This window comes from Eutrema salsugineum, unplaced genomic scaffold (genome assembly GCF_000478725.1).
Source record: "Eutrema salsugineum unplaced genomic scaffold, Eutsalg1_0 scaffold_1, whole genome shotgun sequence".
NCBI lineage: Eukaryota > Viridiplantae > Streptophyta > Magnoliopsida > Brassicales > Brassicaceae > Eutrema > Eutrema salsugineum.
Window position 1 is genome coordinate 10,949,203 of NW_006256909.1, and position 15,388 is coordinate 10,964,590.

The following is a 15,388-nucleotide window of genomic DNA, read 5'->3' on the forward strand; positions in this document are numbered from 1 at the left end:
TCTATATGACAAATCCTCTTACCTATTTTAAGAAACTAGAAGATCTTTTATTCTTGGTCATATAACACCAAACAAACTTAAATAGACTATTGAAATATAATTGAGGTACAACGTACAAATGATTGTTATTTATTTATTTATGTTTAAGAGAAATCGATCGATGTTTAGTTAAATTAGTTATATTCAAAATTTGCTTCTTTTAACTTTTTAACTTACTTCTATGATTTTTATGTGTAAATATGTAACTTATAGTGTATTTTTAAAATAAATACGGAGATTGCATTGTCTAACGTATATATATGAATTTGCTTTTTTTCTTTTCTTTTTTTGAATATGTTTTTTCTATGTTGTTCAAATTTTTATGCAGAACTGATAAATAATATCTGTTGCAAAACATAGCACAACACAATTGATACGATATAACGTTTGAATATAGTCTTTTGTTGTCGTTGCTCATGTTATTGTTATGTCAGATGATCTTACAGCACGTCAAATGAAATTTACTCTATACAGAAGGAAAAAACTAATGATAATGTCGTATCCGTAGAGCTCAAAATATGGGTAATTTTGGTAAGATATCAAAATATGTGAGGTTGATGTTATATTATTTTAAAACTTTGGGGTACGGAACTTATAATAATTGAGAGAAAAGTGGGTCCAGAGACCCTTGATGCGTGGATACAGCTCATACATGAAAACATAAATTAACTTATTTTATAAATCTAACCTTAACAAATTATATTATCATTATTATTGTTCTCCAATCTTTTTGCTTTGTTGGAAAAAATAAAATCTTTTTGCTTTTAGGGCCTATTTTCTTGCATCATCTTACAGTTTGCTAGAATTATAGTCGATTTTATTATAAATAATAAGCCATGCCATCTATCTTAATAACTTATGAGTCTGTGACCTACATGCATTAAATTAATGGCCAAAATACATATATAATATAAGCTTTCATTAGATGGAACATAATAATACAACAACGCACATTCAAGCATATGATTAAGGCAACGCATTCTCTAAAAACAGTACTACATGTACACACAACCACGTATATGTGTAGAATATTTTCGTGGTTGTATAACACAATTAACTCTGAAACAAGCATGTACATTTTTTAAAAAAAAAAACATGCATATACATTTTATCAAAGAAAATGCTCGATTAACCAACTGCTTATTGCCAATGCTTTAAATATTACTAATAATTCCTAATTTTTCCCTATAATTAATAACTAAAATTTAATATTAGCTAGTTAGATTTATATGCCTAAATTAAACTAATTGAACGTTAAAGTTTTTTTTTTGTTAAAAATTGTTTTGTTCGATTCAATTCGATATATCAAACATCATCCAACTTTCTTTTTAAAACTTTTTGTTATTAAGCTAGAATAGCAAAACAAACAAAAAAGTTCACAAATGCATTGCCACTATATGGTCAAAACTTAAAATAAAAATAAGAAACTTAAGAGATGCATATCACATATGTTTTTTTTTTTTGAACATTTGCAGACAAGGTTTGAATATCACATTTGTTTAACGTACGTGTCCAATAACATTGGGAAAAGTGGCGGCAACGCACTATGTGACTTTGGTAAGTGATATTGGTGGATCTCCTCCCATGTTTGCTTTCCACTACAAAACTCATGAGCCCTTTTCTTCAACCACAATGTCAAAATATCTAGTTACATTTTTTATAAATTATCCATACATATTGGAATACAACTTGGTAGGAGTGATAAGAAGACGACGAACATGTTCCAATATATGCATGGAGGGCAAATGTTGAGATTATATAAATTAAGCTTTGCAAGTATGATTATATATAAGCGTAATTGTTATCCACTATTTGAAAATGATTTGTTTCTGGCCACTAAAAACATCTACAGATTAATTTTCTTGTCACTAAAATATATACGTATAGCTTTTCTTGCCACTAAAAACATTCACATATAAAAAAATGATCAAAAATGGCACTAAAAAAGTTGTACGCTACTTAAAAAACATTCAAAATACTTAAATCACAACCGAGTGGTTAACCATTACGATCATCTTAATTAAATCTATGTAAGGAAATTGTATCCGATTCTTCCTATTATTTCTCCAAGAGATTTATGTGTTGGTTATTTGTTGTTAATAACTCATTTATCTATAAAATTAATATTATTTGGTAATTGATAGAGGTGTTGATGCGATTTTATTCTGTTATTATCAAGGTTGTTATTAAAACAACTCAAAGTTAGTGACCACAAAATTAATAGTTGTTGTAATGTCTATTTTGGGGGAGGAGCTTCCCCGTGATGAAACGTGTCGATGGTAAGTGGGGATAAGAATAATCAAAACATTATATGAAAATTAAGTGTCACATGTGAATCCAGCCACCACTTTAGCCAATTGAAACCATCTTTGACCCAACTTTTTGGTGGATATTGACGTTATTTGCAATTATCGAGCTGACCTCTCTATCTATATATGGGGCCATGGGCAATCGGTTTAATCAGATACTTGGTCCGGTTTTTCCAGTTCGTCGAATTTTTGTCTGAAAACAATCTTACGAAAATTAACCAAGACGTTTGGTTTGGTTCGGTTTGGAAAGAGTTAAATTTGTTTCGTTTTGTGTATCAACAATTATCGTCGAGTGGAATCAAATTTGTTTGTTCGTGTTTCAAATATTTAAAACATTTTTGAAAAAAACAATATGAGTTAGCTCAATAGATATGTAGATTGAGTTTTATTTTTGTCAATCTAAAACGAATAAATAGATAAAGAGGCATCCATATTATTAACACAAGTGTGGTTGAACCAATTTTTTTTATTTATTAACACAAGAGTTGGCGATTGATAATTGAGTGAGCCAAGATAACCAGATGTGAGAGAGAATCAATATCACTGTGATTAAATTATTTTTTTGGTCAAGAATCACTGTAATAAATTTAAATCTTATAAATGAGAGAATAAATAATGGTAGTTAAATTTTGAGGTGTAATGGTCTGTCCGAAGAAAAGAGGACGTACGTAACGTAGCTATCAAAAGAATGACAATTATTGTACGCAACTCTTCAAGGACAAAATATACCATGTACAGTATAATAAACCAAAGAAAAAAATGCATCAGAAAATGAGAAAAAATATAAAGGGTAATGAAAATATGCTCTCGTTGAGAGTCGAACTCAAGACCTCCCGCTTACTAAACGGGTGCTCTAACCAACTGAGCTACGAGAGCTTCTTGATATGGACATTCATAAAACAAAATAGTAATAGATATGTAATGTAATCAACTATACATTCATACGATTTCCTCAGCATTATACAAGATCTGCACTGAAAACAAAACTACAAAGCAATCACATGAACGGAAAAGAAGCTCTCTCTTTTACTCTTCCAAATCTGTAACAATTACATAACAAAGCCTCCATAGTAACATAACAAATGTGTACTATCATCACCGTCTATACATATTCTCCTTTCTTTTCAAAAACAAACAAAAGTAGCTTAAAAACGTTTCACTTTTGCTATATATCACTCCTTATTTATTAGTTCAGATCTTGGAAATGACTATAAATTTTCATCTCCACGCCGAACCATTATGCGTTACGAAATGTCTAAAGTCCGGTAACATGACCTTCAACCGCCTCAGCCACTCTTCAGCTGCTCGTAGCAAAGTCCCCACTCTCTGGTTCTCCTCCACATCACTCTCTGGACTCCACACCGACATCTTAAACTTGTAAGAAGCCAGACCAAAAGAGGGCAATGGAAGCTTCGATGGTGCAGCCGATTTGCTTGAGCTTTGACTGTCCTCATTGCTTGTACCTTGCAAAATAATATAAGAGTGATTTGTGAAGCTTTTATAAGCTTGTTTTTAGAAAACGTTTTATAATGTATGCAGAGATGGCTTACCTCGAGAGGGTGTTGATAAGGAGTGGAATGTTAAGAAGCAAGCGTCGAGGTTTTGTAATGATTGACCTAATGGTATACGGTATATCGGGTACCTTCATGAAAGTGAGGAAAAAAAAAAAACTATTTAGAGAGAGAGAGAGAGATCTGGAAAAAGAAACTCGTGAAAATGTGTGAAATGACGGGTTGGATAGAGTACCAAGCAACAGAGACCCAACTCGAAGGCGATAGATCACAGCTCCTGTATGTTCTGAGTGCTGGAAATTGTGATGATAGGTTTGAGATCTGCATTTTTAAGGTTATAAATAATTATGAGACAGAAAATAACGTTCTTAACACTATGCGAATATAACATGTTAATCGAGGCCGGTCCAATTTTTGTTCCAATTTATAAGCAGAGATAATAAACTTGCCTTGTCGGTCAATGGTTCCCGGCCAAATGGCATAGCAGCCTCAAGATACTCAAAGACGAGGTCACCAGGAGAGTTACTGCCGACTTCACTCTCATCACTCGAAGAACCAACGAATGGCTTCTCTTCCAAAGAGACTCTGTATAAGTTCTGAGATATGTCTCTACAGTCATTGCTGCCATCGCTACTCATGCCTCTAGGCGAATCACCATCACTTTCCTCGCCAGCTCTCCTGTTAACACACATTTAAAAAAAAAAAACAGTCTTTTATAAATCTACAAGGCAGAAACCAATTGAGAATTAAGAGAGAGCCAAATAACGCAGTCCACTGACTAATGTTGAGGGCGTGAAAAGTGTTGTGTTTTAGTCACCCGAATGAACATCTCTAGGGAATCTAGCATAGAACAGTTTTAGAAGTTGGTTTTTTCCCTATCAGACTAAATAACAAGCGTTCAAACAATAAGAACAACCAAGGAAAAGATGTGGCTTCATTTCCGAACATAACTGACAAAAATCAACTTGCCTACTTCAGTTCCTCACGAGCAGAGAACCAGATCACTCATAAATGATATGAATCATATGGATATAAGCAAAATGATGGGGAAGAAAACTTACCTCCTACTTGTGCAGGCTCTAGATGGGTCTTCATAAAGCTGAATGCCAGAGAGATAAGGAACATAATACTGAACAACCGAATCGATCCCGTTTAAGAGAAGAGGAACACCGACACCATAGGCGCTCCACTCCTCGAATGAATCCCACAAATCATTCAGCAAGAAATAGGGACAATGCTCTGGCTCGCGGGTTCTCCACCCCTTGATGCTTGTCTGAAGCAATATAACACAAACTATTAGTGAGCACACAAAAAGCATCATACTTGTAATTCTAAATTTCTAGCTTAACATGTTTCTAATTCTGCCCAATAATCCTAAACACACGGGATATTTCTAAAACCTGAAACCCAATGTTAACATTTCTGATTCGTATCTGTGAAGCTTCCCCCAAAATGAAATTTTGAACAAAACCCAAGTCTTCGATTCAAAAATCGGAGTATTACCATAGGCAAGTATTGGGTATGAACAACGGGGGTGGTGCACTCCAGAAACCGACCCAAATTTGACGAACTTTCGGTGGTGGTGGTGGTGGTGGAGACCCGACCCGGAACGGAGCAATCGGAGGTCGAGCACTCATCAGGCGATCCAGCAACGGATAAGGTTCGATTCATCTCCTTCTCCGACGAAGAAGACGGCGTAATCTGTGTTCGATCGAGCATCTCCTTGGCCTTCCTCTTCTCTTCCTCCTCTTCTTCAAGTCTCTTCTTCTCCCGCTCCTGTTGCCGTTTCCTCATCGGAGGTGGGTTGTAAAATCGATTCTCGCCGCCGCGGAATCTACGGGTAGTCGACATTCTTAGTAGTTGCGGTGGTGTGTAGATGCTTGAGTATCTATTCTTCGTCTTCTTCTTCTTCTTCGGTCTCACGCAGTTTGAAAAAGGGGTGATGTTAGGGTTTTAGACTTTTTTAGTGAATTAAGAGAGAGCAGTCAAAGATGTTTATGTTGATGATGAGATTTGATTGATTCTGTGTTTTTGATGGATTATTACTGTAATTAAAACGGTAACGCGTTTAATTCGTGCGAATTAATACGAGTATTATGTTGTACAACATAATTAGTGCTCTGTTTACTTCTTTTCCTTGGGCTTTGTGGGCTCTGCGGTTCCAACTTCCAACATCTATTTATTTCATTAATGAATGATTTTAATACACAATCAAGTGTTCAAGTAATTACAGGATTAATTGAGATTGGAACATAAAAATGAGACATGAATCAAACTATGTTATGGTAATGACTCCAACTTCGACAAAATCTTTGCAGTTTGCAGCTTTGTTTGATTTATATTGGAATCCAACGGAGTATAACTTCTTCAAACCGGGACTTCCACAATAAGATCTACTTTTGATCGCCAAAATGTGCGCATTTTTGACAATATCCTTTGACCATAAATCATGCATAGCCCCACCAACAAAGCTTGAGATTGAGGAGGCAATGGTGTAAATGTTTTAACTCCCTTTGGCTCCCAAGAAAAAAACCCTCGATCATCTCGGTAAATCCAGCCTGTTTGAGCATATATCTATCTTTTTGTTATAAAAACTTCCATCAAAGTTGCATTTTATCAATCCTTTGATCTGATCGTTTCCACTTGGATGTTTGGTGCAAGTATCGGTTCTGATCTTAGCTGTGCCGGACCAATCAATTTGGATGTCCGCGTCTAACTTTTTAAAATATATCTTTTTATATTTTTTTCAAAATTAAAATAATAAAAAAATGAAACAAGAACTTCATAAAACAATTAATCTATAAATAGTTTGTAAGAAAAGAAAAAGAAAAAAATTTAATAAAACATATAGTTTATTGCTGAAATATAAATCTTCTTGCATTTTTCCGTGTAGAATCGTTAATTAAATTGTCGTAATCGAGTTCTTCAACCATAATTGTCTCAATTGATAACAAAACTAACCCATTTTACGGTACAGTTTTTTTATTAGACTAAATTTGGGTTTTCTTTTATCTAATGGGTTTGAGAGTCAGGTTTTCGGGACTATAAATATAAGGGTTTGTAATTATTCATTAACACAATTAATAAAAAAGCCTTAAACGTGTGTTTGCTTCAATTTACGATTTCTCTCTATTATTTATTATTTTTTCGTGCTTGATACTTTTTGAACGGTTCAAACCTGGACTCTAGAGAAATTAGAGTTTGATCTCTAATAATTTTTTTTCTAACAAAAATATACCTTTTTATAGTAGATACCGTAAAAAAATATGTCTTCGGTCGCCTTCCTCGCCTTCACTCAGGACCGGGCCTGGATCTTAAACTAGACGATCCTCTCTTTGTCAGTGATAAGTTAGCTATTCATTAGAATAGTTATTCTTAATTGTTTTCGTCTTAGTAATCTTTAATGGTAAAGAATCTTGAAATCCGAAAACAATTACCCATTTAAAGTAAGGATATTTGACTAAGCTAGGAAACAAAAGACTCTGAATAAATGCATTCATTAAAACTAACACTTAAAAAGAAAAGAAGAAGGAAACTACACCTTCTCCTGAGTAGTGATTGTAATCTAAAGCAGTTTAATTGTCCAACACAAAGCTATTATAAATTTACACTAACAACCAAATGACTCAACTACCTTAAACTGTCATTCTTCATTCTTTTTTTCTTTTACCTTTGCATCTGATCTGACCCAGCCGCAGAGGAACTCGAAGGCCGTCCATTCTCAGTCCCTGCTTTATCTGCAACGCCCCATCTTCTAAAAGGTTCTGGGGTTTCTATCACTTTAACCGATCCATCTGAGAGTCCAACAGCTACTTGATTTGATTCTTGAGGATGAGCTGTGATCACCAGCGGCATGATCGGAGCACTGTTGCAGAAACAAATAAAAGATTTTGTCAGAACAATTGCTTCCGAGTTAGATATACAATAAACTTCATGTGGAACTAGTTTTCTTTTTTAAGGGTTTAACAAACCTGTTAGGTGTGGGTTGGGGCATATAGGCTGACGGGGAAATGCGACATCTCAGTCTCAAGTATTCAGCATCAAATACTCCGATGTTTCCATCTGCAAATGACGCATAAACCAGTTGGCTGTTGCACGAGTAAGACGCGCTTGTTATTGATGAAGATATCGGTTCTTGTGGCACCCACTGCAAAACAAGAGAAACAACAAAGATTATGAAAATCCCAAGAGAAAGAACTAAGTGCGGATTTGGCTGTGGTTTATCAACCTTCAGCTAAAAATGAGCGGAGAAAACTATTTGGAAGGTATAGTATAAGCATATGCCAGGCCTAAACCCCAAAAGTAAAAGATACTTTGAATACGTTTCATTGGAATTAGTGGAACAGGTGATTTTTGTACCTTCTGAACGCACTCCATCTTTGAACCATCATATATGGCTATTTGTGTCTCATGAGAAACCAGTAAATGAACCTGGTCATTGTGGAACTGGACTCGCGTGTCTCCTATTGGTGACTTTCCAGCTGGTAGTTGGATAGCTATAGATTTCTTCTTCTCCCATGAGTCGACGCTCCAAAAGAACAGCTATAAGATACAGAGATCAATCAGGCTACAGCCAAGTCTGGTGAAAGCTCAAATACCATGCCGAGAATATATGAAACATAGCCTACCTGAGCATCAGCACCAGAGGAAACCAGTAAATTGAGAGTGGCAGAGAATGCTAAACCAGTGATGTGCTTTTGGTGGCCTTTCAACTTTGTTTTCACCTGCAGATTGAAAGAGAGATTTTATTACAAATTCTACAAAGTCAAAAGAAGAATTTAGAGTGTCAAAGATATTATTTTAGCAATCAGCTCAACATAATCTTAAAGCTAAACCAAAAGTTCAATATGAATACCTCGTCTTTACAAAAACCAGAATTACGATCTCAAATGAATTAATTACCTCATCTACCCGGACGTTGTAAATATGAATGGTTGAATCCTCCATCCCAATTGCAATAATGTTATTATCTTGAGGATGAAATGCCAGGAATGTCGAAGCAGGAGGAGGTGGCATGAAAGTGGTCATTACCTGTGAACAAAGTGAAAATACCAGTCAGCTCACATATTTTACACAGACCAGTGATGCTTCTGTCACCAAAGTTATAGTGTTGTCGCATCACAGGCAAAGATGTAACTGACTAAGCATAGGAGAAAATAAGATAGATAGGTTGCGCACCTTGAAAGTCATCATATTAAACAGTGAAACCTTTCCACCACAAGCAGACATTACGTACGAGTCATTCTTAGAAAGAGCTATGCACGGAACAGTTCCCTCAGGATTCTCCGGAACATCGTTTGTCATTAAGAGACCACTGTTAGGTTGCCAATGCTGCGGAGTGACACTAGCGGTAGCCTTGAAGAAAAAAAAAAACACTTTCAGCGATTTGGACAAGAGAACATAGAAGTGATCTGAGCACACAACTTTTAAACATACATATAAATATCCAGCATGTATCAAACTGCACTAGGTCTAGAAGCAAAGGTTTGTATTACCTTTCCAGTAGGATTTTGCTCGCTACGACTCCACTTCCATAGTCTCTGGACACCATTTGTTCCAAGAGCCAAAATGCCAACACCGGAATTCGTATAGAGAAGCCGAGCAACCTTCGAAATGAAAGTGGCAAATTATTAATCGGTATTACTAGGATAAGTGATGGAAGTCCCCATTTATATAGGAAACATAACCAACCTTGCTAACAGAATCCTTGCTGTCTGGCATGGTCACTTGTCGGCACTGAGCGGGATCAATAACTGTGATTAGCTCCAAAGGTTTGGACTTTTCAACAGACTCCAAGTTTCTTGCCATTTCCATAGTTCTTGACATTGCATCAACTCCATTCTAAACAGATAATGAAACCAAAGTCAGACAACTCTGCAATTTGTATTTTCAGGGAGAAACTTATGAACTGTACAAAACAAGATGCATTTTCAGTTTGGCCAAGGTTAGTCAGACTAAGTGCATAAGGAATTTCATTTAATCAGATTTGTGAATTTGAGTGATGCAACTAGCGTATCAGGCTCAACTGTACAGTCACAATAAGCCGATATGTTGCCACACATACACGGGCCCCACCTGTCACCTATAATCATCTATTGCTGAAAGACACAAATAAAGCGAAAGATAGTAAAACATACAGGAATAGGGGTTGGCCTTGCAGGAGAGCCTATATCCATTTGTTCCATTTTACCGATAGCTGGGCTGATGCTTGTAACCATTGGGGGTATAGATACCTGATTCCCAGCATTGGCGTAAGAAATTGTAAGTTCCGGTGGACAAAAGGTATTATAAAGAAGGAAAAATTCAAGAAAAGCGCACAAGAAAATAATATTAACCTTCATCTCTGTCGATGCTCTGGATGCTTCAAAAGAACGAGCTTCCATGACCCTTAAGGTTCTAAGACCATCCACATTAGCAAGGATCTTGAATCCGTTATCAGCTGTAGTAACAGCAAGAAGGTTCCCTTCCTTGTTGAATCTCAAACGGGGAAGACTCTGATACAAGTAGTACATAGCACAATAAGGAACTATCAAATATATGAAACCACAACAAAGGAAAAAAAAAGGAGAAAAGATCAAATACAAAAAGCAATAGTTTGAAATTCATACCGGGAGTCCTCCATCAGCCTCGACAGTTGTTAATAGATTAGTATTGTCCATATCCCAGAATTTGACTTGGTTATCTTCACCAACGGCCAAAAATCGGTTGCGTGTTGTATCAAACTGAACAACCCCTGCAGATTTCTTTCTAAATCCCAAATAGGTCCTCTTTATGGCACCTTCACTCTCATTCCACTCAACCAGGAAAGAGTCTCCGTCTTTACTTGTTCCACAAGAAAATAATCTGAAACAAATGGCAAGCGTTAACATAGACATTGGCGTCACCTTGTAGCAGACCTGTAACTTCTTTTTAATGCTTAACTAACTAAATTCTTTATAAAAAAACCTTCCCACTAATGGAAAGCCGCAAGTTTATTACGTCGCCTATAGCTATGACCACTTATCGAGTCTTTCTCTTTTCTATAGTTTTCAAAACAAGATTACGAATCACGGGTTTCACAAAGATATATAACATTAGTTTCCAAGTTCTAGTTCTTCAGAGTAAGAAGATAGTACCTGCTACCATCAGCACTGTATAGCATCGTTGTACACCACTGTCCTGGTGCATCATAGTCGACTCTAGAACCCACATTATCATAGAGCCACGCCTTGATCTTACCATCAAGAGCGGTTGAGAATATAAACTGCGTGAAATAAAAGAAAAAATAATAAATACGAAGGCCAACGGATAAATTTTCACTCTTAATTTACCACAGAGAATCTACTCCACAAGAAGATAGTTTCAGTCCAATGTACCCAAAATGGAACGGGGTTGCTATAAATAATGGTGATTGGTGACAAAATCTTTCGTCTAGACTTAGCACCAAGAGATGGCTGTACCTGGATATTTTCCTTCTGGTGAGGGCAAACGGAGTAAACTGGTGCCTCGTGCCCTTCAAATGTGTAAAGTTTCTTCCCACTCAAATCCCATACCTAAAACCCTCATAAAGTATCTGTCAGACAACAAAAAGGGGAAGCCACAGAAAAGCACATTACAGACTCAAAATTTTCGCAATTTTTCCTTTCCATACTTACCTTTATAAATTTATCATCCCCACAAGTCACAACACAAAGTTGCTTGTTTGGGTACGCGAAGGCCAAGTCATTCACACAGCCTACATGAGCATCCACCTTTAGGCAGAAACAATTCATAATTCACTTCGTGCAGGTGCCATAACAAAGTTGGTTAAATAATAAAAAGGAAGGAGAGACTTGCCTCTAGGTGTTGACGTAACTCAGACCCTTGATAAGCATATATGTGAATCAGATGTTTAGTAAACGCAACCCCTGAACAAGAAAAAAAAGTATCAGACTCGAACATCGTATCCAATTGATAATGCAACTATATCTTCAAATAGCATACCAATCAAATTTCCATCTGGACTCCATGATACACGACTGACAGATATTGATGGTTCTTTGACAATAGAATTCTGGAAACAAAATTGACAAGGTAAAGATGTCATCATCACATTAAAGGCTGAAACAGAGCATAAATCACTCACGCATGCTCAGAAATAAAGGATTTTTCGTTGCGCGCAGTATAGTTAGGTCATACGTATTATGTAAAATCAATAATTTATGAAAATAAAAGCGATGAGTTCTCAATCACAGTTTTGAAAATAAAGTGAAAGACCAACCTGGAAGATCACAGAACAAGCCGCCATATTCCATATCTTGAAAGGCTCTGTGACAACCTTCTCTCTGGATCCAACTTCCCACAAGGTGACTTCGCCGCTGGAACAACCAACTAAAAGTAACAAACAGTTATAAGCAGAAACAAGAGCCAAACAACGCTCAAGTCTATTAGTCTCTACATGGGAGCATTAGACTAACCAGTGAGCAATGTATGATGGGAAGGGTGAAAATCCATGCTTAACACCACCGACCCTTGGCGCATCGTACTAACTACATTTCTAGGGAGGTCATCGAGTGAGGCGGCAGGCTGAGAATGAGCAGGATATGTGACCTACAATGTAAGAAATACAAGCCATACACTCAGCGTCATACAGATATGCCAGAATAAGAGAGTGTTCCTTTCGAACTGCAAATGAAGCTAAAAGCAATGAGGAATGCATCAGAAATTCACTATCGCAACCCTAATGATTAGTGATATGCAAATAATGCAACCATATCTTAAGTAAATTGTCAGCCATAAGAAAATTATCACCTCATCACCAGTTGGTCCAGACCTCAAACGTTTCATAAGTTGTTCATGATCAGCACTTTGATAATCCATCATTCCAAGGGAGTTTGAGGGTGGCCGAGGGTGTTTCAGCAAAGCAACTGCCATGTAACACAACAAGAAGAATTCAGAGCAAGGAATAAACTATTAATATTCACTTTCTAACACCAAATACGACAACTACAAAACCAAGATTACAATCCTTAGAACTGTGACAAGGGTACTTTATACTGTATTATTCATGACCAAAAACATAAACTCTGCACATCATTAGCAGCAGTAAGTTACCTAAACTTTTGAACAACAAAAATTACCTTGATTTGGCTGCATAGGAAATGGGGATGAGCCCGCCACAACTGATGAAGATGGATTTGGGTTTGCCATCCATCCAGCTAAAGCATTGGCATTAGGAGGCGGAGCAGAAGTAGGATGAAAAGGCTGTACATCATATGGTTACATAAGTTACATTTAGCTCACAACAATATATGTAAAGATAATTGTATTGTATAGTATGTGATCGTACTCCACCATGTACCCCAAGAGGAGCATATGTTGAAGGCTTTGCAACAGCAGCAACCGGAAGAGTAACAGGAGTGGGTGCACGAGCACCATTTTGTGGTGAGCAGGTGTGATCAGTGAACAATGTTTTAATGTCTGGGTTAGGCCTTGGGTTTTTACATAGCTGGTGTTGCCAGTTTAAGCTGCAATTATCAAAATAATAAAACCTTAGCTGATGTTAAAGACTAATATGACACATCTATTTGATTGGCTGGTTTGGATAATAGGCTAGAGAAACTGGCTTCAACCAGTACACCGTTACCTAATGAAAATTTTCTATTTCCAGTAGTTAAAGACAAGAAAGAGAAATTAATACCAGAGTTCGATATCATAGTCATCCAATCCAAGTACCACTTATGGTGATTCAATCACTAGAAAAGTGCCGCAATTACCAACTTAAACTGTTTTAACATGGAAACTACACAAACAATTTGGTACACATGGTCACCCTTCTAAGAAAACACAGTGGAACTATCACATTCTAGTATTTGACGTGTATATCAAATAAACCCATTATCTCTGTAAATAACAAACTAAACTCGAATTCTGCCTAATATCATTTCGAAACCACCAGAACATACTAGGCGCACATATTTTCTTGACATTGATGGCATATATACTAAAGAAAAAAACAAGAGGTCACCTTTGATTGATCAAGGTTCGCAGGCGTGAAGCCTTGAAAGTGGGTAAAGCAAGCTTCTCTCTAAACAGAGGATTTGCCTCAATCAATTTTCTCAACTCCCCAAGCATTATGCCCCTGGCTGATTTGGTATCACCATATTTCGATAACTGTTCATTTTCCCTGGAAAGAAAAGCGCCACACCTCAACTCCAGATGGCTGCCATTGATACCCTTAAAACTACAAACTATCAAATGCACAGCAAAATAAGTTTACCTAAAATTCTCCAGAGTTAGAAGCTGCGTGATTTCCTTGTAAAGCTCCTCATTGAATGCCGCAAAAACTTTCAAGTCCTTCGCTAATATCTCAACAGCTTTTGCCCTGTCATGTCTGGAAACAAGAACACAAAAGCGAATATATAAGATAATGAAAAGCCTAGGTGTGCACGCAAAACGTCTCTCCCTAAAACATCCTAAACCGCAAACACGAAAAATTCATCAACAATTTAAAACCTATGTCCGCTGATCAGACAAATCACTAAGAAGTAAGAACTGTCAAGAAAATACATAAAAACAAAACACGAAACTACCTGGTCTGAAATTCCTGAAACAAGCTCTGCACTTTGGAAACCAAAAAAAAATGTAATTGGAAATTTCAAGTTACCGATCTAGAGCTTCGAGATACTTCTGCTTCCTGATCTCGAAGAAAATTTTCATCGAGTATCGATTATCATCAACCTTGGTGAAGCCGGAGAGATACTTTTCCACTTCGTCCCACTCACCAAGCATAGCTTTCTCTTCAAAATACTTCAAATTGAAGAAATACCCCGATTCCTGCTCAAGCCTACACAGCGAAGATAAACACCCACACACAAATTCAAATATCAAAAACGAAAGTAGCGAATCTTACTCTAAATGCGAAATCTCGCTAAAATTTTTGGAGGCTAAGATTAAACATCGAAAGCAGAGCTTACTTGTGGACGGATTCCTTAAACTTTTCTTCATCCAAAAACTGAAGAATTAAGAAAACTAACTCTCTACTCAGAGATGACATTTCGTTAAATCTCCAGGCAGCGAATCAAGGTTGTGTGAGAATTTAGGCGATCTGGGTAGTCGCGAAAGACGGTTACGCTAATTTCCCCAGATCGGTGTTCGAAGTTGGAATGGTTTTCTAGGGTTTGTGGTTCGATTTCTTCGCGTCGCGAAACAATAAGAAGAAAAGCTGACCCGGAAAAAAATAAATAAATAAATTCAAATTTAAAATTTCCTGTTTTCTTTCTCTTTTCTTTTAAAAAAAGAAAGAAAGAAAAAAGTGTGACTTGTTCTCCACTTTCTTCGATGCGTTTTGCAGGGTTTTTCTAACACCGACTGTGATTTGATAAGCTGATCCTCTTATCAAATATAGGTAAACTTCTTATCAAGTGAGGTGATAACCTCGTTTGTCGGAACTGCTTGTTCTCATCGCTATGGCGGTTTTCCCCTACAGCTCAGCCCACTGAAGCAGGACAGAACCTTTCAATTTTTAATATTGGACATAATCTCACCTTAGCTTTTTTTTTTTTAAATAAA

General features: G+C 36.6%; 2 protein-coding genes and 1 non-coding gene across 5 annotated transcripts; all 3 read right to left on the reverse strand.

Annotated features, from left to right (window-relative positions):
• Nucleotides 1-3,150: 3,150 nt before the first annotated feature.
• TRNAT-AGU lies at nucleotides 3,151-3,224 on the reverse strand. Its single transcript has one exon. It is a non-coding gene; the product is annotated as a tRNA-Thr (tRNA).
• A 136-nt stretch (nucleotides 3,225-3,360) lies between these two features.
• LOC18028548 lies at nucleotides 3,361-5,825 on the reverse strand. The gene is made up of 6 exons (XM_006414331.2): nucleotides 5,363-5,825; nucleotides 4,921-5,132; nucleotides 4,309-4,537; nucleotides 4,095-4,180; nucleotides 3,899-3,990; nucleotides 3,361-3,811 (listed from the first exon to the last, which is right to left on the reverse strand). Exons 1-6 carry the CDS (start codon nucleotides 5,708-5,710, stop codon nucleotides 3,567-3,569), a joined length of 1,212 nt encoding a protein of 403 aa, XP_006414394.1. The 5' UTR covers nucleotides 5,711-5,825; the 3' UTR covers nucleotides 3,361-3,566.
• Nucleotides 5,826-7,299: 1,474 nt separating this feature from the next.
• LOC18028549 (topless-related protein 2) lies at nucleotides 7,300-15,036 on the reverse strand. Of its 3 annotated transcripts, none has more exons than XM_024148839.1 (25): nucleotides 14,794-15,036; nucleotides 14,484-14,663; nucleotides 14,097-14,210; nucleotides 13,845-14,003; nucleotides 13,179-13,344; nucleotides 12,958-13,081; nucleotides 12,629-12,744; nucleotides 12,295-12,427; nucleotides 12,099-12,208; nucleotides 11,822-11,891; nucleotides 11,675-11,745; nucleotides 11,494-11,589; nucleotides 11,299-11,391; nucleotides 10,975-11,102; nucleotides 10,468-10,702; nucleotides 10,195-10,353; nucleotides 9,997-10,092; nucleotides 9,551-9,700; nucleotides 9,355-9,465; nucleotides 9,038-9,214; nucleotides 8,762-8,890; nucleotides 8,488-8,583; nucleotides 8,219-8,401; nucleotides 7,831-8,006; nucleotides 7,300-7,724 (listed from the first exon to the last, which is right to left on the reverse strand). In XM_024148839.1, exons 1-25 carry the CDS (start codon nucleotides 14,871-14,873, stop codon nucleotides 7,526-7,528), a joined length of 3,351 nt encoding a protein of 1,116 aa, XP_024004607.1. In that variant the 5' UTR covers nucleotides 14,874-15,036; the 3' UTR covers nucleotides 7,300-7,525. The 3 variants fall into 3 exon arrangements, with proteins under 3 accessions (XP_024004607.1, XP_006414395.1, XP_024004608.1); XM_006414332.2 differs by having other exon boundaries at nucleotides 13,167-13,344; XM_024148840.1 differs by lacking the exon at nucleotides 14,794-15,036 and having other exon boundaries at nucleotides 13,172-13,344.
• Nucleotides 15,037-15,388: the final 352 nt, after the last annotated feature.

Bases quoted from the DNA above. Each gene is read 5' to 3' on its own strand.
- LOC18028548 (XM_006414331.2), bottom strand. From the start codon at position 5,710: ATGTCGACTACCCGTAGATTCCGCGGCGGCGAGAATCGATTTTACAAC. The intron at 4,538-4,920 runs GTAAGTTTTCTT...GTGTGTTAACAG, and splicing joins AGAGCCTGCACAAGTAGGAG to GAGAGCTGGCGAGGAAAGTG. The intron at 3,812-3,898 runs GTAAGCCATCTC...TTATTTTGCAAG, and splicing joins CTTATCAACACCCTCTCGAG to GTACAAGCAATGAGGACAGT.
- LOC18028549 (XM_006414332.2), bottom strand. From the start codon at position 14,873: ATGTCATCTCTGAGTAGAGAGTTAGTTTTCTTAATTCTTCAGTTTTTG. The intron at 14,004-14,096 runs GTAAACTTATTT...TTTTCTTTCCAG, and splicing joins CTAACTCTGGAGAATTTTAG to GGAAAATGAACAGTTATCGA. The intron at 8,891-9,037 runs GTGCGCAACCTA...CTTTGTTCACAG, and splicing joins TTAATATGATGACTTTCAAG to GTAATGACCACTTTCATGCC.